The sequence below is a fragment of the Desmodus rotundus genome, chromosome 1, assembly GCF_022682495.2.
Source record: "Desmodus rotundus isolate HL8 chromosome 1, HLdesRot8A.1, whole genome shotgun sequence".
NCBI lineage: Eukaryota > Metazoa > Chordata > Mammalia > Chiroptera > Phyllostomidae > Desmodus > Desmodus rotundus.
Genome location: NC_071387.1, coordinates 197,645,617 through 197,668,431, shown reverse-complemented (window position 1 = coordinate 197,668,431; position 22,815 = coordinate 197,645,617). Strand labels below are relative to the sequence as shown.

At 40.0% G+C, this 22,815-nt stretch overlaps 1 protein-coding gene and 1 long non-coding RNA gene across 7 annotated transcripts in view; one reads left to right on the top strand and one right to left on the bottom strand.

Moving 5' to 3' along the window:
• The window catches only part of CDH6 (cadherin 6), a 130,478-nt gene that overhangs the window by 8,391 nt on the left and 99,272 nt on the right, over positions 1–22,815 (bottom strand). For all 6 annotated transcript variants that reach the window (XM_053914050.1, XM_071219735.1, XM_045186356.2 and 3 more), the window contains 9 exons: positions 21,590–21,884; positions 18,454–18,573; positions 16,298–16,465; positions 13,945–14,132; positions 11,724–11,977; positions 6,862–6,998; positions 4,213–4,334; positions 3,061–3,178; positions 2,679–2,930 (listed from right to left, as the gene is read on the bottom strand). In XM_053914050.1, the coding sequence (XP_053770025.1) occupies positions 2,679–2,930; positions 3,061–3,178; positions 4,213–4,334; positions 6,862–6,998; positions 11,724–11,977; positions 13,945–14,132; positions 16,298–16,465; positions 18,454–18,573; positions 21,590–21,884 (1,654 nt within the window). The remainder of the gene's footprint in view (positions 1–2,678; positions 2,931–3,060; positions 3,179–4,212; positions 4,335–6,861; positions 6,999–11,723; positions 11,978–13,944; positions 14,133–16,297; positions 16,466–18,453; positions 18,574–21,589; positions 21,885–22,815) is intronic.
• On the top strand, positions 12,138–20,242 carry LOC123478497 (uncharacterized). The gene is made up of 3 exons (XR_006653706.2): positions 12,138–12,304; positions 13,453–13,503; positions 20,103–20,242. It is a non-coding gene; the product is annotated as an uncharacterized lncRNA (long non-coding RNA).

Sequence of the window (22,815 nt, the reverse complement as noted above, 5' to 3'; positions counted from 1 at the left end):
CCTCTATCTTTTCTCACTAGCCCAGTGCACATCTGAACTAAACTTCTCGATAGCATAACTGTCGGGAAGGGAGGGCTTTCCAGAGCTAACTTCTATAAACTGAACCGTGAGATCTAAGCACAGGGGACAAAAAGGTTCTGAGAAAGTAATTCGCTGAGGAGGTGCCCTTTGCAATCATGGAGCCTCCCCCCGCCTTGGGACCGGAGGACAGCAGTGAAATTATTTCAGAGGAGGAGATCCTTGGACAAATTTGTGCTCAAATCCCATCATAAAACTAGAAAGTAGCAAGCCATTTGAGGTCAGGCTTACTTAAAGGATTTGACCTTCCTAAGTTGGTTTCCTTCTCTGAAAAGAGAAGCAGTAACATGATGCCCATGGTTGTCAGGAATGAGTTAATTTATGTGAATGTTTTGCAGACTCTGAAAGTACCCCAGAGGCAGGGGGATGTGGTGGTTGTTTTACTGTTGTTTTATTTTTGGAAATGAAACAACAGATGCCACCTGGTCCACTTTCTTGACTGCAGATTTCCTCCTGTATAAATATGGCTTTCCTTCTCTTACCAACTCTCAGGTTTGCTTGCACTTTCTTCAACTGTCCCCTCTTCAGTTCTGACTCTCTTTCAGCCTGGAAGGTGCCCGGCGTGCCGTAAGCTCCCAAAGAAAGTAGAGCGCAGTGTGGGAGCACCAAGGCTCGGGGAGAGAAGACCTGAGTTTGGGAGTTGGTTCTATCACCTGTTTGCTGTGTGATGTGGCTACAGGACTGTGCATCTCGGAGCCTCAGTTTTCGTATTTCCGACGCAGATAAATATACACTGGGTGGTGCTGAGGAGTAGGTGAGAAAAACATTTGTAAAGCGTCTTGCTCAGGATATAGCTCATGATGAGAGCCTAGTGAAAGGTTAAATCCCATTTTTCTCCTTTTTTACTAGGTACAGAATTCTGAAGAGATTAAACAGGATGTGGGAGGCCCTGAGGTAAATTAGGAGTAACGAGGAGAGGACGAATTCAGTGGAGGAAAGGGTGGAAAGGGAGGATACAGGGAGCTGGTTAGGAGGGAGAAAGGGGGGAGGAAGACATGGGTGGTTGATGAGTGAAGGGAAGAATCGCCTCTAGGAGATGAGAGACCATGGAATTCCACCTGAGTATAGCCCTGCCTATCCAGCCATTCTAAAAACAACCTTTTTTTTTTTTTAAAAAAAAAACACATATAAGATTTATTCATCTCCTTGTCCTCCAAAACAATTTTTACAGACTCACCAATAGAAACACCGATTTGTCTTTTCATACTGTCAGTTTTTATTTATCCTCATATCTTAAAATACTTTCCCCAAAGATTAGATGACAAAGAGAATCGCAGTTCTGCAGCTGAGTTTCCAGGTTTCTGTTATAATTAGCCAAGTTGGTCTGGAATGTGGAGCTCTTGAGCAGAGATCCCTAGGCATCTTCATTCTCTTCCTGGAGAAGTGTGGGTCTTCCTTTACTCTTCCGAAAGTCACTATACTGTCATTTTTTTAAAAGAGCCTCCCCACCCTGTAATCCAGGTTGACTCTAACTTCTTACTTTTCTTTTTCCCATTGTGCAAGCAAGCTATACAAATCTTGCTTTTATCTTTGGAAGGGCTGCGTGAGCTAACATTTGCTTTCTTAGTTCACAACAGTCAAGGGTCTGTAAGCATTTTGAGCTCAAACTGTGTGCTTAATTTGTTGGTTGGGGGTAAAAAATTTCATTTGAATCATTGCTAGACCTTGATTTTTGCTTTGATGACATTAAATCTTTTAGGCCCCAGATATATTTTCTTGATCACAGAAGTTCTTTATTATCAAGAGTCTGAGAAATAATAGACGTTATGTATGGCAGTCATAGAGCAATGCTAAGAAGGTGGTAATTTCAATGGGTTTAAGTTTGCTGGGTCAGAGAAAATTTAATTGCTTTTTGTTTTTCTGTGTGAGGGAGGCAAAGTCATCGTGCTCCCCTCTCCAGGTCCCCATTGACTCTTTATGTGATAACATTTATTAACACACCAGTCGTGACTAAAGAGGAAGAGTTAACAGCATGCCAAATACTGAACGACAAGCTTTAAAAGTACAATATCTATAATATAGGTGTTTCACTACCAAATTTAATATCTCCCAAATTTTTTTCAGTTCCAGGTTTAAAAAAAATTTTATTGTAGACACTGTTACAGATGTTCCCATTGCCCATCCCCACCCCCGCTTTTGCTGGCCTTCCCTCTGGCCATTGCCACGCTGATTTTTAAACTTTACCTTTACAGAAAGGGCCTTCAATGGATACTCCATGCAGGGTGACATTCACGCTTTAACATTTCACAATGTTTGTTAGGTTAACTATTAGCCAACAAATGGAATGAGAAAGGCATATTTATGTTGCCCCTCCATCCCCCTGAGATTCATTCCCAGTTTAATAGGCAAGAGATTCTTTTGGTGCAGTGGTTCCCTGGGTAGGTGAAAACACGGGCAAGTTTCACAGCTTCTCATTCTCCAAAGCCACATTCAAGCAAACACCAGTTCATGGTCGGACAACACAGATTCCCAGCACACAGCTCTACTCACCTAGATCGGGCTGTATGCCTGCATGGGGGAGGCGGGTAAATCTAGAGTGGCACAGTAACAGTGTGAGCCCCTCAGCCTGGGGAGATAGGAGGCGGGGAGAAGCAGTTTACCTAGTAGGGTCACGATGCACAGAAGGATGGCAACCAGAGCCCCCGTGCTCAGTCCCGTGGGGTGGACGAGGGCCTCTGCGTGGCAGGACTGCATGTTCCCGTGGGGGTCACATGCACAGACCCGGACAGTCACTGTCCCAGTGCTGCTTTGGACTGGGTAGTCGTTGTCTGAGATGACCACAGGCAGGAGATAGGTGCTCATCTCGTGTCTGTTGTAGCCATTTTTCCGAGTTAAGATTCCCGCCGTGTTGTCTGGAACGGGAAAGCGAAGTGGTGAGTGCACGTGGGTAACGCGTCATGCATTGGAGCAATTGTGAAGGGTGAACGGGCATGGATACGGGGATAAACACCCAGACAGAGGAGGTCGGTTGTGCGCATTTACCTTTGTTGTCCCGAATGGTAAAGTTTGAGCCGCTGGCTGCTTCCGGGGCCAAGGAGAAGGAGAACTGGTGCCCGCTATAGGGGTCATCCTTGTCAACAGCTCGCAGGGTCTGGATCAACTGCAACCCAAACCGTAAAGCTGTCACAAAGTATGGCTAACTCAATGTGTTTCTTTCAGCTTTGCAGTGAATTGCTTGACCAAATACTGTCTAATTTTAGTTAAAAAAAACCCGACAGCCTCGCCATGGAGGGATAGCTCAGTATTAAAGTGTCTCCCCCACACGCTAAGGTTGCAGGTTCCATCCCCTCTCAGGGCACGCACAAGAGTCAACCAGTGAATGAATCAGTAAGTGGATGCTTTTCTCTCTCTCATCCTTGCTTCTGCTCTCTCTCTAAATATCGATCAATACAAATATTTAAGTGATAACCTCCACAAAATTTACAGTGACTCCTAGAGTGATACAAAGCCGTAAATCATCACAGTGATCTGTGAACACTGCAGTTTAACGAAATGGAGGCACTCATGGGCTGGCCTGGCTAGAAATGCTGTCTGGTCATATATAAAAGCCGTCAACTTGCAGAAAAGCTAAAAAGAATATTTGGAAATATAACACATAACTTCAGCCTCCCACTTTAATGTGTATTTTAAAAGTGTGCTTCCATTGTAACAAACTGTAACATAATTTTTATATCACTGACAGAAAAGACCTATTTTTGATGGGGACATGTGTAAAGCATTCATGAATTTGCTTTACTTGTACAGATGGGCATATAAGTAAGTGGGATTATGGGCTATAGGCATTTGTAAAATATGTTCTAGTTATTACTTTCCACTATATGTGGTAATTAAAACTATCTGCTTACCAATAAAGATTTTTTTTCCCCAATAAAGCTGTGACTAATCTATTTTAATGAAAACTGAAGACTGATTTGGAATCAGCATCAGACTCAGACTGATGAACTTCCGGTTCTTAAAAGCTGTTTGTTCTCTTACAAGTTAAATATTTATCCTGGTTCTTATTTACAGTATTAATTCTGTTAACATTCATTTCCTAGATAATTCAAAATGGGCCCTTAGTTCTGTCTATCATCTGAATTACTAGAGGATATAAATTAATCTGACTAAATTAATTTACTTTCTTATGCAACTCACCTGATCTGCTTTGGCTTTCTCGCAGACAAAGGTTTCGTAGAATTCGGCAAACTCTGGGGCATTGTCATTGACGTCTAGAACTTTGATATACAGAGGCACTCGGCTGCTCTGCTTTGGGTTATCTGCAACATGCCAAACGAAAACAATAGGCATGTTTATGTCGGTCCCCAACCCCCTTTAGACAACAGTCACTCACTCCTTCTTTCTCACTCAGACATATGTCCCCCGAGGCTGTGGTGAGTCCCAGAGGACATTAAGTACCAACATAGTCACAAAAAAGTAGAATTAGGTCGTTTGGTACTTCTGGTCCATTAGGTACGCCTGGTGGAAAGACCTAGGAGACACAGCTATGTGTGTTGGTACAGTGCAACTGTATAATGAACACCAGAGTATAAAGAAAAGCTATTTTGCAAAAGCACTCTTGAGGCAGATTTTAAAGGCAGCCAAGCCAGGACACAGGTGGGGAAAATATGGACAAGGGAAGAAAGGGTGGTGGGGATGAATGATTGTTATCGGTCTCTGTTCTTTCAGTGTGAGTGCTGAGTAAGAGCTAGACATTGTGCTGAACACTTGGCTGCATTATCTTATCTAATCCTTGCAAACTTCTGAGATCATGCCTCCACGGTACAGGTGAGGAAACTGAGGCACAGGGAAGTTAAGTAATTTGTCCAGTGATAGTAAGGAGTGGAGCCTTGATTCAGAGTTGGGTGTATGTGACTCCAGTGCCCAGGCTGCTCATCTGGGATAATGACAGAGCAGAATCAATGTCTGACGATCCGAGGTAAACAAAGCACGTGGGTTGTCTTCTATGACAACCTCCAGGGCAGTGTGACAGAGAGATTCCTGGTCCAAGAATCAGGAGTTGGAGTCTCTGCCCTCAGCTCTCTTCATTCACTTTATTCATATGTTAATTTGTTCGTCCACTTGATAAGTATTTAGTGAGCATCTAATATCTAACTTGTGCCAGCCACTCTCTGGGGTGCTGGAACACATGGGGAACACAGCAAAGATCCTGCTTCCTGAAGCTCTATTCCAGTGTGGGTAGCAAACTGTGAACACATAAATATGTCGTGTATCAGATGGTAAATGCTGTGGAGAAATTAAACAGGGAAAGGGAATTGGAGAGGGTTGGATGTGTTACCTGAATGCCATGACCAGGGACAGCTTCTCTAATGAGACGCCATTGGCACAGACACGAACGAAGAAAAGATTAAACCACGTGACTATTTCTGGCTCTGCAGATAGGGGAAATGGCAAGTGCCAAGGCTCTGGAGTGGGAGTGACCTGGATTTAAGTTCTCGGTGTCTGACACAACCGAGGTAGTTAAGAAGGGAGACTTTTAAGCTGCTTTGCCTCTGAAATTTTGCTCACACTATTCTTCCAAAGTTGGAGCTGCTGAAGGTAAAGTGTTAAAAGGTCTTCATTACTAGTGATTTCAAGTATATCATGGAAACTTTAAATCTTAAAAGCAGAACATTTTAGGCACGAAGCTTAAAAATATGTATGAAATGACTACTTCAGTAAAAAAATTCCTGATGTTATAGAAAATGGTACTTTTTGGTGGGAAATGATTTTATAATTTCACAGCTTTGAGTATGCTTTATCATTGGTATCCACCTTAGTGCATCCACATAACTTCTGAAGAGCAAATTCCTATGTCACAAATCTATAGTAAAGAGTTCTCATTGCTGTCAAAAATCAGGGCTTCGTTTTGCCCATATTGGTTATTTGTTATTCTACTCAATGTCTTTCGACCACTCAAACCTCATGAGTTATATTGACAAAGAATACAACTGTAACATACCATTTGATATGGAATGTTTCACACTAGATACCCCATTAGGCTAAACATTTTAAAATAAAAATTTTGTACTTTTAAAAGAAAAAACAAAAACTGAAAAGATGTGCCATAATTTTTGAGAAGCCTATTTTTAAACATTTAAATGATATTTTAAAGATCATTTTTCTTTCATGCACTTAGGTCTACACATTGTGTTTACATTACACAATTTTCACTGTGTATAATCATTTTATTTGAAGCACTCCTCTGGCACTCTTTTTCTCTGCCGTAAATTTCATGGGGACTGCCGTAAAATCCATTCCAAACATTTTAGTGATTACTTGGTGGTTTGTGTTGCTCATTTTGGTGTACCATGGAAAAGTTAAAATTTATATCTCTTAATTCTGTAACAATTTTGGAATAGCAATTGCATAGAAAGACACAGGATGAATATCCAAAAGGTTTCTAAACAATGCCTTCATTTTAGAATATATTTGATCCTCCTACCCGCACACACAATGTCTAACGGCGAGCCCACTTTTTTTTTCAGCCGCTTCTGTAACATTCTGATTTATACACTTTTGGGGTCTAATACAACATGTACTAATTCAATCCCAGTTGACATGGATACCTTCCCATTTGTTGTTTCTAAACTGCTGCACTTGTGCAGTGGCCTCTGCGTTTGTGAATGAACCAACATGTGCCTAGAAGAAACATTGTTGCAAATCATTGCAGGGCTCTTTCCCTCCGTATGTGTTGAGCAAGGTCATCAACGCATGGGGATGGGTTTTAGGTGTGCGTCTCCAGCCCTGGCTGGGACACGCCCTCTGTGCCCCTGGGGGGCGGGCGGTGGCAAGGTGCTGACTTACTGATCTCTGTTGCTATCACGGTGATGTTGTGCCACAGCAGTGCTTCTCGGTCCAGGAGCTTCGATGTAAAGATGGAGCCATTTCCAGAATTAATGTTGAATATTCTGTCCATATCCGTGTGTCGATCGACAGAATACCTGCAAAGGCAGAGTAGAATTTAAGAAGGTTTTCTTTGTATTTGCTATTCTCACATCCTAAAACTGTTCCAAGAATATCTGTTACATGGAATTTTTTTTCTACCTGTAATGTATATTTGAATACCTGTCACTTACCATTAAGCAAAATATTCTGAGAAAATAGTTGTCAACAACTGAGGTCTTTAAAGCCCCAGGCAAGTTGTGTGATTTTGGGTATCACCATTGAAATTTTTTTATATGTAATTTAGACCAAGCAGGTATAGTGATTGTTGTAATTTAACTCAAGCTTTTGGAACCTCAGAACTGTAATTTTAATGTGTGTGTATTTTTATAAATAAATAAGTAGGATTATTGGCTATTTGTCTAATATTCATTTTATTTTAAAAATTGTTACATTGAAAGGAGCAAAAGATGGCTAATGTGGCTGAGGCTGGTGAGGCAGGAGATGGGATAAGGAAGAGCTGGGAGGAGATCCACGGGCTGGACCATAGCAGGACGGGCTGGCCCTGGTAGCGAGCCGGGATTATCTCCAAGAGCAGTCTGGCTCTACTAGTGGACTTTAAGCAGGAGAGGGTCCCAACCATAACTGAGTTTAACAAAGATCTGAGGTTGAATTGGGGAGATTGGTTGGATGGTGCTGACATATACTCATAGGCGTTTGTGAAGAACAGGATTTGGGAGGACCATAAGTTCTAGTTTTGATATGTTGAGGCTTAAAGCCCAAGAAACGTCCGGTGAGAGGTATCTATTCTGAAACTGAAGTTGAAGATCTGGACTGACAACCTTGATTCCCTACTCAACTGTCTAGGAAGTGGGTGTCCAGGGAAGGGAGAAAAACACTGAGGACAGAATCACTTACAGGACGAACGGGACACAAGAGATGCACAAGGACCAGGTGCCCAGGACAGAGGAGGCCTGATAAATATTTAAGGAGAGTGTGCTGTCTCAGACACCAAAGAAGAGCAGAGTCTTCAACACTGAAACTGGCAGAAGAGTAGTCGATTTTGAGAACTATTATCCTCTTTACAAATTGATTACTAGTTTTTGGAATAGCTGTGTAAGGGGAAAAGGTATGTACACTGTTTTATGGAGGGAATGTTAACGAGAAAACTCAGAAGGCAGTTGATATGTTAAGGCCAAAAAACTGCCCATTTCAGTCGCACGCTCAAAATTTGTATCATAGTAGGTGATTTAAAAATATTGGCTCAGTAGAAATATAGTTTAAGTAAATGACCTAATTAGTCATTAAAATATGAAAATATTAAGAAAAAAATCCTTGTTACTAACTTGCAAGAGTGTACAATGTCCAATATTCTCTTTAATTATTTAAAAAAATATAACTACTGAATTCTAATAAACAATCTATTTTATCTTAATAAAATCTATTTTTGTCATTTAGCAGGAGTCAAAATAAAACAGATATCCAATTATTGTCGGCTATGAAAGTCTGATTTTAAAGAGAATGAATGAACATCACAATGGATATTTATCAAGTTGGGTTAGAGTTTTTGCTTCAGTTTACATAAACCTCATGTTTTATTATCAAAGGGATTAAAACAGATGAAACAGCTATTGTTTTTTCCTTTTATGTCATGAATCAACATTGATTAAGCATTTAGGCGACAGCATTGAACTTGCTTGACCACCTTCATTTTTAATCTGAGAATGATAAATATTTACAGCACACAATTAATTACCAGAAAGAAAATCTCAATATTCATAAACTTTGTAACAAATTAATAATGATCTACAAATACATTTTTTCCCCATGAAAAACGTCCAGCTTAAGACCTGTTGCTAGTTGACTTTATCAGCTGGCACAGTTACATACAGCAGCTATCTTTTCTTGTCTTTTGTTTCTTTCCTTCTTGCCATAGTTTTCAGTTTGACAAGTAATCGTGTCATCCCATCAAGCCTTGAAGTAAAGGGTGAAATGGGGTGAGAAACTTTTAGTTGGAGGCAGCTTTTGATTTTAAAGAAAAAATAGCTATTTTTCTTTAAAAATGCATACCAAAATATGTATTTTTTTCTTTAATTGGGAGATTTAAAAATTAATAGAAAACCTAAAATGTCAATATTGCCTAGGAAAGACATTTGCAAGCCTTACTTATTTGTTGTTTTTCTTTCCATGGTATTTCCGATTTATCTCCAGGCTATTTACTGTCTGATCACATTAGTTATAATCATAACTAATAAGGAACAAGGTAATCAATCCCACTATGATTGTAGCTGATTGTTCTGCTAGGTAGCTCTTTTTTCCTTCTTTCGAAAACTTTATTGTATTCTGTGATTCAATAATTTGTCTTCTAATGCATCCTTGAGTCAGGAAGATTTGTGGGTTAGGAAGGAAATGTGTTTGCATGTAACTTTTTTATGATATGTATTCATAGTGACTTTTTATAAGATTCTTTCATGGAAATCAAAGGTCATTTGTCGTAGTTCCTGGGTAAAAATTATTTTATGTTATAGCAGAATGAAAGGTTTGTGCCTGCTTAATGATATATCACTGTTTGGGGGAAGAATTCTCTAGCATTAATTATGTACTTACCATACTGTCTAGTACCTAGTTGTTCGATAGGTATGCCTTGAATAACCAAACACTGTGTGTGGATGTACCTTCCTAATATAGGAACCAATTTTATCCTATGAAAGAATCACTGGAATATGTACTTATATACCAATATGGCTATGTGTATATTTCTATCCTTAAATCTGTATTTATACATCAAATCCATATATACCAATGGCTGGCAGAAAAAACTTCATAATTAACTATCAGCCAACCCAGTTTGACAAACTACTTATTTTCACAAAACATTATGTAATGCAGTGGGTAAAAATGATATTTGGAATAAAAAGCAAAGTAGACATAAAAATGCAGCCTAAATTTCCAGAAGATTTTATCTCTTTCAATTAAAAACATGTTGACCCATCAAGGAGGGAATCAGATGCTTGTATTTGTAAACTTCCAGCATTAACACTTTTAAATTAGTCTTGATGTTGACTTGCTAAGACTTTTACTCGCACAGTTAAAACAAATTCCAAATGGCAGGATAGTTATAAAAGCACTTCATATTATTTGTGTCATGCAAGCGAAGGCCCTCATTCATTTCCCTTGTTAATAATACTGACGTACTTGGTGCGTGGGGCTCCCATGCGGCTGCTTTGGGCCAACCATAACGAGGAGTCTAGATATTCCCATGGATGCCAGAACAACAGAGTCCACCTCCCCAAGGATTTACAGTTATTCTCAGAGTGCAAGGCAGGCTTTTCTTGTGTGTCTCAGGTACGGGACTTGCCCTGGGGGTCGTTGGAACAAAGAGCCCAATGGCTAGAAAGTTAGAAAACGAGGGCGTCAGAGCCTCACGTTCTCATCTGCCACGTGTTCTTCAGTGCACAGCCAGTGTGGTCCTCTTGGAAAGGAGATTTGGGTCATGTAGCGCTTCTGCCCAAAGCTCTCCAGTGGCTTCTTACCTCCACTGGAATAAAGCCCAGGCTTTACCAGCGCCTAAGACCCCAGGAGGAATGTCACCGTCACCAGCCATCAAACCTTCCTGTAGCCTCAGTCCTTCCCTGCCACGCTCTTCTACCTCCATATGGCCCCTTGTTACTGCTTCTGCATGCCAAGCAAGCAGACTTTTATCTTGCTTTTCCATCTTCTTGGAATATTCTTTCCCTAGATAGCAGCATGGTTCCTCCTTTCATTTCATTCAAATATTTACTCAAATTATTTCCTACCAAGGCCAAACCTGACCACACTATCTAAACTAGTTCCCCATGGAACTGTTACTTCCTTATTGTCTTATTTTACTGCTCACAACTTATCTTTACTGGACATATTACAATATTTATAGGTTGCTTATTTCTATCTGCTCCAATGAGAACGCAAGCTCCATGGGACCATGTCTTGGTATTGTTCTCTCTTGTCTCCCCGATGCCTTGAACGAGGCTGGCATGTGGCAGGTTCCCTGAGTCGAATGTATTTGGGGACTCACTGGCAAGAGTTCCTCTAGCTTCTCAGCCTGCGGCTTGCTTGCTTCATGGGGAATCGATTACACCATGATATTCTGGTGTAGTGCCTTTCTCATCTAGTCAACTACGCTACCGGCTAAAGGCTGGAGGTTGCTTTACTTCCGCGCTTTCCCGATAAGATGCTAGATAGAATCCTGAAGCATCTGCATCTCAGAGAGCAATGAGGCTTTTCTTGCAACATGATTTACAACTAAGGTGCGAGGAAGGTACAGGGACTACAGAGCTTGCTTACATAGTATAAATTGGATTCAGCTCTATTAACTTCCCCAGGATTTCACAGACATGTATTATGAAATGGTTCTCAGTTTTATCCACATCTGCAAAAGAAAGAAATTACGCATCCAAATGGAGCATAATTCTGCCTCTCAGGGTTACACACTAGGTCTTCTACACTTGAAAAACAGACTGCCACATACTTTCTCCACGCCACTCTTGACCAAATTTACAACCTTAAAAAAACAGAGACAAAAACCTGGGCCATTCAGGGGCATTTCCTTGTCTTACTTCTTTGTTGTTAAAGTTTATGCCACTGCTAAAATAATATTTATGTTGAGCAAATAGGTAAAAGGGTGTTGTTTAGAGTAGTTTTTCAGGAAGCTACTGCTGTTGGATAAAACGGAGAGCAGACAGACAGATACTTGAATAAAAATCGACTGAAACATGTGAAAGAGGGTGTTGCAGGAGTACACTTACTTGATAGGGTTCCGGGCAGCATCTGGGTCTTGGGCTGTGACCGAGCCTATTGTTGTGTTTATCTGAGCATCTTCTCTTATTTGTAGGACATAGGCCAGTTTGCTGAAGACGGGGGGCTCATCTACATCTTCCACCATAATCCTCACCGTGGCTGAATCCTTGAATGGCCCCAGGTGGAGAAAGCGGGGTTCAACGTGAGGGTTGGAGGCTTCCACTTTGAGGGTATACACTTTCTTCTTTTCAAAGTCCAAGAGCTTGGGAGGGGGGGTAAGGGAGAAGTGACATGTTTAAAACAGCCAAGGCATAAACTATTTTTAGAGCAAAGCACTGACAAATGAAGAGGACTGAGTGCTCAGTGACAGAACCACGCAGCGGGACGTAGGGTGAAGGGGGGGCAGTTCAGGTGGCGCCCGGTCCTGAGGAAAGCGGGGCTGCCGTTGCTCTGAAAGTGCGTGCAGGGGTGCCGCGAGTGATGGTCAGGAATGGGGACCTGGAAGCAGGAGCACGTGAAACGCCCTTTAAAACCAATCCTTCCGTGGGACTCGAGGGAGCCATACCAGGGGCAAGTTGGCAAATACGTGGTAGGTTATTCTAGTCAGATGCTGTCACAGCTGGCTTTAACTGAACACCAGATGAGTGTTTAAAGTTTGCCAATATCCGGGCCCCGCCCGGGATCATTAAACCAAAATGCCTGGGGGAGGGGCGAATAGGAATGTATACTTGTAAACGCCTCCCCAAGTGATTTTCATGTGCAGCCAGAGTTGAGAACTATAGGCTTGTATCATGATTCCTTATTCCTCCTTCAGATAAAATAGATTAAAAATGGTGGGTTTTTTTTTTTTTTTTCATGAGGTGATACAATATTCTAAGTGTTATCTTGATAAGGGCATTGGGCTAATTACTTGCCAAAGAAAGTAATGATCATTGTTGTCAGAGGTCTTTAGGAAAAGTGTCTTTGCTTCTGGAGACACAGTGAACCCACGTGCTTATTGCTGACTTTCAGGTTTAGACAATAATATGACAAGGCCCCTAGAAACACAATTAATCAAGACGTGCGTGAATGTGATTTAGTCGGCTTGGCGAAATTTCCGTTTGAATCTGATAAGGCACCAGAAAAATTAAAAAGGTTAATGCACACTAATGGGCTCCCTAATTATGTTATAGTGTAAAACATTGGTCTGAGTGTCACTTAAACATGTTTTATTGTGTTTCCAGTTACTAAGACCTGTAATTCAAAGCTGAAGAGGAAAACATTGTCTTGTTATTTTTGTTTCTCTATATGTACATATACCAGCAAATATATACCACACAGTGTGTTAAAGGAAAGAGAAAATATTGATAAAGATAAAATATTAATATCATTAATATTAATAATAAAGTCATATTATTTGTAGCTTTGAAGCAAACAGTTGATTGGTTTTTAATGTTGGCCACACTTTTGTAGAGTGCTCTGTGGTGCTAGACAATGTGGGGGACAAATAGTGAATAAGTACATCAGGGACAAATAGGAATTTAGAATATAGAAGATTTATTCTTGTGTTCCAGAAAGCAGCTAGAGAGCTCGTAGGAAATTTGTGTTAATTTATTTTTGTGGTCTTTGTGTCATCTTTCTAGTTAAGGTCCTTGTTATCACTGTGTGTCTTAGTCTTTTTCTTCAAAGCATGTATCAAAATTCATAGTTACACATGTTTGTTTATTTGCTTCCTTGTGTCTCTTCTTCCTACATTAGAAGTTCCAGGAAAACAAAGACCATCCTATTGAATCAACCATTAAACCTCTAGTAAGTAGAACACTGTCTGGAACTGTTTCATCATTTAATTTATACTTATTTTATATAATTTATGTGTACCATTTGTTTATATTATTTATGATGTTTTAAAAAACTAATTAGTAAATGAAAATCTAGAGGAATGGTCATATGAGATGTAATTGCTCTCAGTTACCTGGGGAGCAGAGAAACATAAAGGCATTCATTTGTACAGTATTTAACCAATGGCATTACCTTTAAAAAGTATTTTATTTGTTTATTTTTAGAGAGACAGAAAGGGAGGGAGAAAGAGAGGAAGAGAGATATCAATGTGTGGTTGCCTCTCACGTGCCCCCAGCTGGGGAGCTGGCCTGCAACCCAGGCATGTGCCCTGATTGGGAATTGAACCAGTGACCCTTTGGTTCATAGGCCGGCACTCAATCCACCGAGCCACACTGGCCAGGGCGGCATTACCTTTTTGACAGTTATGATCCCTTCCTGGGTTTCCTGGTCAGTGATGACATCGAACATGTCCAGCCCCTCTCCCTCTGTGATGCTGTACTCAATGGCAGCATTTTCTCCCACGTCGGCATCGCTGGCTTTGATGCTGCCGATTGGCGTGCCCGGTGGAGAAGATTCAGGGGTGTTAAACTGGTATGTACCTATTAATCACCAGAAAGATGTAAGTCAAACACGGAGTAAGTATACTCTATCATAATAGAAACAAAACCCATTTTCTAGCAGTTCTTTCAGACATCACCATGGATGCAGGCAGATTTGTGCCTCCTTTAAAATAATTAGTGGTGCCCTGTTCTCCTTTCATCTATACTTTCATGATTGCTAAGAATATTTCTTTTATCTCATACCTGTCTCTTTGCAAATGGTGAACACTTTTCTTGTCCTGTAAATCGGCTTCCAAGTTTATGGTATGATTGTGAGAAAGACTGAATTGTTCGGGGAGGGTGCAGGTTTCAAAGCCTCCTGCTAATGTAATCTAGCAGAAAGGATGGAAAAGAATTTAACCTGAACTGTGACTTGAAGCCAATTACTAGGTATTATTTTAAAAGAGTTCTTTCTGTCATTGCTAATAATAACTGAAGGTGAAAATAAATTACAGCAATTTAGAGAATGTACCCTAGCAGGCACTCACTCAAACATGGAGCTGGCCTAGTCACAGTCAGGAGGATGGGGAAATACACTGAGAGATAAAGCCCTTAAATTTTTTCTTTTGATTATTTTTTCTTCTAAGTTTTATTATTAGTTTTTATGCATAGATTTTTCCCATTCTTGAATTTATATTCCTAATTATAAAGCCTATTTTTCATAGACAGACACTTTGCTCATGTTCTCATGCTGTAAAACTGGTGTCAGACTACATGTGAGTTTCGGTTTAGATCTGCGAGGCCAGCATGTACGAAGGGCCAAAAGAAAAGAAAAAAAGTAAAAGTTACTCTTCTCTCATCCAATACATTTTGCCAACAATTCATGCAAATTATTTTGGAAAAAAGATTTGAACTATGACACCACTAGAATATTGTCCTTCAGTAATATTACTCCAGTGAGTATTGGGTGCATCCTTGCTAAAATGATAACTGGCCATGTTTTTCTCCGGTGTATTCAACTTCCACTTGGGAGGCCTCCTACCCCTTTCTCTACTCTCTCCTCCCTCGCCTTCGTATGTTATCTGCTGGTGATCGCGGGCTGTCCAAGCAGAGAGCAGAGTTAGGTAAGCTGCCTGTGGATCTAGGTGCCCTCAACCCTTTTCTTCTCCTTCCCCAGGGCATTTCCATATGGAAAAGGAGGTTTGGGGGTAAGTGTTGGTGACCCTGATATTTTTAGTTTAGGCCTCTGGGGGATCTTTTAAGGCTCCTGAAATTTTTCTCCTACTTATTAAATCAAAAATTAGTTAGTCTATTTTTGCATTTAGTTAACTGTGATTGATTAATTAAAAAAATAAAGAAAATAAAACGATTTTCTGTTGATCCATGTGTATCTTCATTACAAAAGAAGCCCAGATTAGCTGACTGGCTTTAAAAATATGCCATGATTGAGTACGTCGGTTTTCTATTTAGTAATGGGCAGCTAGTTTCTCCTGGAAGACAGGAATCAAGTAGTTTCTTAGGAGACCATGGCCAGAAAGGAATTTTGTCTCTGGAAGCAAAATTACGTTAAAACCAGTGCCCACCTGAGGTGCTCTGTGTGAAAGGGTCTAGTGCACTGCGTGATGCCGAGTGGGCATTTATGGATGTGTTTTCCTTCTTCTTCCTTCCTACGTAATCATGAGAGCTAATGATTTTGGAGGTGGCTTTCGGGATCTCAATTAACCATAATGTAGAAAACTATGTATGAGAACAAATAGATTAAGTACATAGTGATTTGCACAAATGTATTTTTAGAAACAGTAAAATGATAAATCCTCCTCTTACAAAGCTTCGTGAGGATTTAAAAGAGATTACATGGTTGATTAAATTCACAAAAAGTAAAGTCAAATGTTTCCTAACAAATAGCAGCCTGCTCATATACATATGCTCTGCATAAGCAAATTTATGTTTGTGGTTTTCTTTTTAATAAGGAAAAACAAAACAATGATGTTGCTTTTACAATGACAGCCATATCAGAAATCGCTCAGCTAATTACCGATTTAGGAACATAAATGTTCACATCTACTGAGTGAAAGCATTGTCAACTCATTCTTAATAACAGTGCCGGTTCTCACTAAGTTCATTAATTTTGACAATTAATAGCAATAATAAAAAATAAACATCACTCTTCAATTTAGAATTTTACAGAAGTGCACAGAGGAAAGTTGTCAACGAAATGCTCCTACTCTGGGGGAAGCGGGGCGGGTTGTCGTTGACGTCCGTCAGCGTGATGTTCACCGTGGTGGTCCCAGAGAGCCCCCCCATCTGGCCGCCCATGTCCTTGGCTTGAATCACCACTTGGTACTGCTCCCTGTTCTCTCGATCCATGTTGATCAAAGCTGTCTTGATAATACCTACGGATAGGAAATTCAGGAGTGGAAAGGAATCTATGAGAAGTATTTTCTGGGACCACTTGTTTATGCAAACACAGATTATCACCCACCACGTGCATAACGCTACACTCATGTCATGGGTGACATGAAAATGGTTGTTGTAACCTTGATGCTGAAGGAAACTAAAAGCACATGGGGAGATTGGAGTAGGCTGGGTTAAATATAACATTACAATTAAAACAGAAAGCACCCACAATACAAGGAGAATAAGTCAAACCCTACAGTAGAGACTGTTAAGTAGTGTAAATATCAAGTGCTATGAGACGACGCAGAAAAAATGTAACCCGGCATGTAGCACAACCGCAAACTGCTGAAGCTGCTCGATGTATTTGGGTATATTCTGAGGAAATTGTTACAAAGCCAGGTACATGAACTGACGCGGGTTTCACTTTATGGCTGGCTAATTGCTCAGCAAATGTGCCCACCATAACGAATGTTCTGGGGATTTTTCTAAACCACGAAACTATGGTTTTAAAAAAACACAGCATCCGTTCTTTCAAAATCATCATCTTGTATGATCCAAGAGAATTTAAGTTTTCCCAAAGCTGATGTGAACATTAGTTCAACTGGTCCCAGCAGGGACCAACATTCTTAAGTTAGGTGAAGTTTACCTTTGTTGTTAGGTAGTTATAAAATAATGAGGTGGAAGAACTTCTGAAAGTTTGCCTAATCTCTAGGTAGGCTTTGTGCTTACATAACAACATTCTTTTAAAAATCACTGGAGAAGGCTTTATAACCCTCTCTCGTAGCACATTCCAATGCTGAACCACTATGAAGCTGAAAATACCTTTTTCTAAAAAATTTTTTAATGAGAATACCTCAGACAAGAGGTCAGATTTATTCCTACAGTCCTGGCTTCGGTGAAAGTGTAGCTGCTTTCTGTTCTCCAAATAACAGTGTTTATTGAAATACCTTAGCCTTTTGTTCTTTAACTTGAATAATTCTCATTTTTTCATCCTCATTGTTTTTAAATTCAACATTTTCTTTCTCCTTGGGCTTCTTTCCAAGTTTATTGCCCCTTTTAACACATCAATTTCTAAGTAAACATAGTCACCTAAGAAGCTTTTGGTTTCTACTAAGAATAATGGATGCTTGAAAAATGTTTAAAAGGAACTCCATTCCTATTATGATAACACACGTAAGTGTAGAATTTAATAGACAGTCCAAATGATATTTACTAAAATAATTCATCATAAGATAATATGCTGTTTTGTGGAGAAAGGTCAGAAAAATGGGATGCTGAAAAAAAGGATTCCATTAAGGCAATCCACTTTATTAGAACTGGCTCAGTCTGGATAGGACCGACGATGGGCAATGACAAACAATGTCCAGTCTCAGTGGCTTCATAAAATTCAAGTTTATTGTTCCTCATGCTCTGGCCACGCTGGCAGGACACTATACTTATCACAACACTCTGAGTTCTGGGCTGGAGATGCATCTCAGCATTGGTTCCCCACCAGGACCACGGGGGCCCAGGGGAGGGAATGTGGTGGGTTGTATACCAGGTCTGAAAATTCCACTTGGCAATAACTCACATCACTGCCACATTTCATTGGCCCAGATAAGTCATATGGCTACAGGTAGCTTCAGAGTGTGGCAGAGAAATGCAAACCTATCAAATAACTAGAAAAAGAAGAATTGGAATAGTTGTAAACAGCCAAAATGGCCATGAGAAGGATTGGTCTTCTAGCTTTATCCCAAGTTGGAAGGAAAAAATAAAGCAATGTATAATTTTTCTGAATATATCATATATAAAAATGGTGAAAGATCCATTGTCAAATTTCTTGATTAAAATGATCTGGATATTATGTTTATAAATATATCACTGGTATTTAGCAGAAAAATCTAAAAAATTCAATCGCATTGATTGTTTTTATTAAAAACTATGCTAGCTCAGCTGAACATGCCAATTACAGACTATAAAAATAAGACCAAAAAGGAATTCCAACCTGTTTCTGATTCAACCGAAAAGTAGGGCTGCCCCTGCAGGATGCTGTAGACAACCTTCGCGCTGTTCCCGTAGGTCGGATCGTCAGCATCAGTTGCATTGACTTGGACAACAAATGTACCTGCAGTGACGGGACGTGAATTGCAGATATGTTAAGGATCCATTACAGATCCTAGATAAGCACACATAAGGAGAAAGCACGATTTTATTTTTGTATGAAACTGTCATGGCATGGGAGTGGGAAAGGTCAATGTTATGCTAGGTTGAAGAGCCTTGGATTGCTGCTTTGAAGGAAGGCGAACACCATTTATAAATACTGCAAAGATTATGTTAAAGGGAAGCATGGGAGGGATCATGATGTTGGTTGGAACTGGTTTCCATCCATCTCTAAGGGTGGGATTTAATTGGATTCTTGCCACGGTGCTTCTTTTAAGTTCTCCAAGCCCAAGTCAATCTGAATCCTGCATTACTTTGTTCCGAGGGATTAGTTCAGGGGTTGTCCAATCAGGGGGCCACTCATGATTTTGCTGGAGATTCTGTGTCATAGGTGCTCCTTCTCCTGGACTGTAATGTGCTGAGGAGGAGCCTGCAAATGCAGCAGCTACTTAGTGACCGTGGAGATGGCAGCCTGAGAACAAAGCTGAATAGGTCAGGGAGTTAAGGAGGAGATAGCTAGAATCCCAATCAAACCACATCTAAAGTCCACTTCATTTCCGGACTTAAGTAATGTGACAAATAAGCCCTTCTATTGTTTAAACTCGTTTGAACTGGGTTTTCTGTTACTGGCAAACAAAAGCATCCTTAGTGATCAATGTACCTGATAATTCTGAGATTGAAAGTCCTTGCACCTTAAAAGGCGTAGTTTGGGATTAAGTAAAGAATTAATTGAAATAGCAGAGGATACACATCTGGAACCTATAGTACCCAAAAATGATTGCAATTAAATGTGTAAAGAAAACTATGATGTTTTATATCAGTACTCTTATTTTACAGACCTAAGTCACCTAATAACTTTTGAAGTATCCTAAACTCCCATAAAATTCCATGCAAATTTTTAGGTATATGCTTGCATGTATATTTCATTGCAGAGAAGATTCATAGATTTTATCTGATTTTCAAAGGGGTCTGTGACTTCCCAAAAGGGTAAGATCCTCTGATTAAGATTATTTTATGGCTGACTTTTGGTATTCTTATTAAATAAATAGTAAGCATACTGCCAAGGTTTTCCCATCTATGAACAGGGCAGGGAAGTTACATTTAGAGAATACTAGAATTTTTACATTGCTGTTGTAATCTCTAACCAATAGACTTATTGAACAAATATCAATATGTTGCGCTGTGTTAAGGTGGGATGCTCTGGAGGTAGCACGGTGGTGCATGAGATAGAGCATGAATCCTTTTAATTTAGTGAGGGACTTGGGGAGAATGAGAATATCACATGACTTTAGAGTAAAAGCTAATAGTAGAAGTCAACAAACATGTTCTTATTTGACATCAATACACGATTTAATCCCTTTTAGGATATGATCGTCTGGAAGTTTTGAGCACCTGTTAGTTGCTGGATATTGTACTGGGGGCTCTGCTCTTGTTTTCTTCTCTTGTCTTCATGGTAATGCTTAGAAGTTGACATTTATTATTTATTTTTTACAGATAAGGAACTGGAGGACCAGGGAAATCACGTCATTTACCCAATGCCACGCTGCTGCTTATTCGTAGAGATAACTTCAAACGCAGGACTGTTTGACAGCAAAGTTCATTTATACCACCCTGCTGCTGTTTCTTTATGTAATTTCCTTAAGATGCTTTTTTATTAGAATAATGACATATTCGTTTATGATAGTAATGCATATCGAGATAACCGTGCCTGTGTGCAAGTCAGAAAAAGGCTTCCCTTTCTCAAAACGTGTTTCTGTCGGCTACCCCCAAATATTTGCATGACATATTTAATTCTACAATGGCTTAACAAGTCAATGGCACCCTTGATAGTTGTATGGTAACAACTTGCACATCTGCTACGGTTGCCCGGGGTGGTGCTGATGACCAGACTATTACTATTAATTCTTCCTGTCTTTTACCACCCATTGGAGAAATATTGTTCCTAACAAATCTTCCTCTTAAAAGAATTCTAATGCTCCTTTTCGCCTGGTGATGATCTTTGATTTTTTAAACAAAACAAAGTAGCTTCAAGTAATGAGATGAGCAATGACGTCATGAGAAAAATTTACGTTTTACAATCGTTTCCATAGATTAAATATTTTCAAAGTCTTGGAACTGTGAGCTGAAACAGCTCTGATATATGACTCAGAGTTACAGAAACATTTTTATTATGTAATTTGGCCCTTCCGAATTTGACACTAAGTGAGAATTAAAATAACCCTTATGTGAGTAGTTGAGTATTTGTCATTGTCGCCCATGAAGTGTAGTAATCTGGCTAAGAATGATGTCAGAGGGCTCTTTTTCTTAGTTGAAATTCTGTTTACCTTCTCCCAGTCTGAGCAAATTAAGTGCCCACATATTAACTTTAAAATTGGTAGAGCTGCACACAAAATATTAATTTATCATATTTATGTCATGAAAGTCTCTTAATTTCCACCAATTAGTAAAGGATATTCCCCCTAGACATACTCTGCATGTTTTTTATGGATTAAAAAACAGTTTTCTTTGAGTCTCTTCTTCAAATGTATTTCCTTAAAGCAGCAGTCATGCCTCTTTAGTCTGGACTGTGAGCCTGGGCTCTTGCTTTCCCAGGGAGAGCCTTACTTGGAGCCTAGTGCCAATGTGGGAGAAGAGCCTGGAGGAGGCTGCTGTTTCCCACGCAAGACGAACGACAGGAATTTAGAACGAGGGAAGAAGGGGATGAGACGGTAGCTCTTTCCTTTTCCTTCCCTCACACTGCCACTTCTCACACCCTCATGTTTAGAGGAAATGTCATTTTCTTAAAAACAATAATAAAATGAGACTAGAATAATATTAGGAAACACGAGGTACTTACAAAAGGGACTTAAATAGATTGAAATAAGATACTTTTAGAATGTAGCATGTATGTTTGTTCCACTCTTTAAAGTTCACTCGGGGTCTTTACTGGGCTGATGCACTAGAGCAGAAACAGCGCGTGGGCGAGACCACGCCTCACTCACCGACATCGGACATTTCGGGAACCGTGGCGGTGTAGACCTCCTTGGTGAATATCGGCTCGTTGTCGTTGATGTCATGGATCTTGATGATGAATTCGGACTCGGGCTCCACAGGGATCCCTGTCCTTCTGTTTACAGCTTGCGCTCGAAGGGAGTAAACAGGTTTTTTTTCCCTGTCCAGCCTCCTGGTGGCCTGTATATCCCCTGTGTTTTCATTGATAATGAAGAGATCTCCTGCTCCATCTCCTGAAAGGATATATTTAAGTGATCCATCTCCTCTATCCATGTCTGAATGTAACTAGTGTAGAAAAAAAAAATTGAAGAAAGTAAACGTCAAACATGTGATCCTAAACTGTTTATTTTTACGATGACTGCTTTCGTTCAATCCTGTCTAAGGGGTGCATTTTTTCCTTTCACTATTACTTGAATCCTAAAATCCCATTCATTAATGAACATGATTCCTTATAATCATAGAAATTTCCAGAATTGGAACAGAGCTGGGACAAAATTTAATCGTTATTTTGAAGGATGGAAAACTAAAAGCCAGAGCAATCACAAAATGCCCGAGGTCATACTGGACTGGCTGGAACGAACCTATTTTCACTATGGCTTTCAGATTCTACTAACACGCTCTCCCCTCACTTCATGTACACAGGCACACTCCAGAAGCAGTATATTATTGAGAAAAGGATTTTGGTTTTTAAATCAGACAGACCTGAGTACATCCTGCCTCTATACTGAATTTAGGGAAGCTAGTAAATCTCTTTGAGTCTAATATGATGGAGATTATAATCCATTTTCTACATAGGTTTGAAACTTATGTAGTTATTTATGAATCAGTGAATGAAATTCAACTCGAAGCATCTAAAAAACATCTTAAGGGCTACTACAGACTTTGCCTTGAAAAGCACCTGATGAGATAATTTACAAGGTCACTTGAAATAAGGATATTTCACGCTTAGATTTTAGTTTAACATGGGAAAGGACCTTCTACAAAGTAGAGCCAGCCTAACGCTGAATACTCTGCCTGAGGAATGAGTGGGGTCCTGCTCCTGAAGGTAACCCAGCAGGGGCTCTAGTAGGGCTAACCAGTGGGTGCGGGTGAAGGGCTGAACTACCAGAGTGTGAAGACACCACCGAAGTGGGAGAGGACGATTGCCACTTGGAGAGGAGCCCCTGTTGCCTATCCCAGAGATTACATCCAAAGTGTTGACTTCCTGTTATTTCCC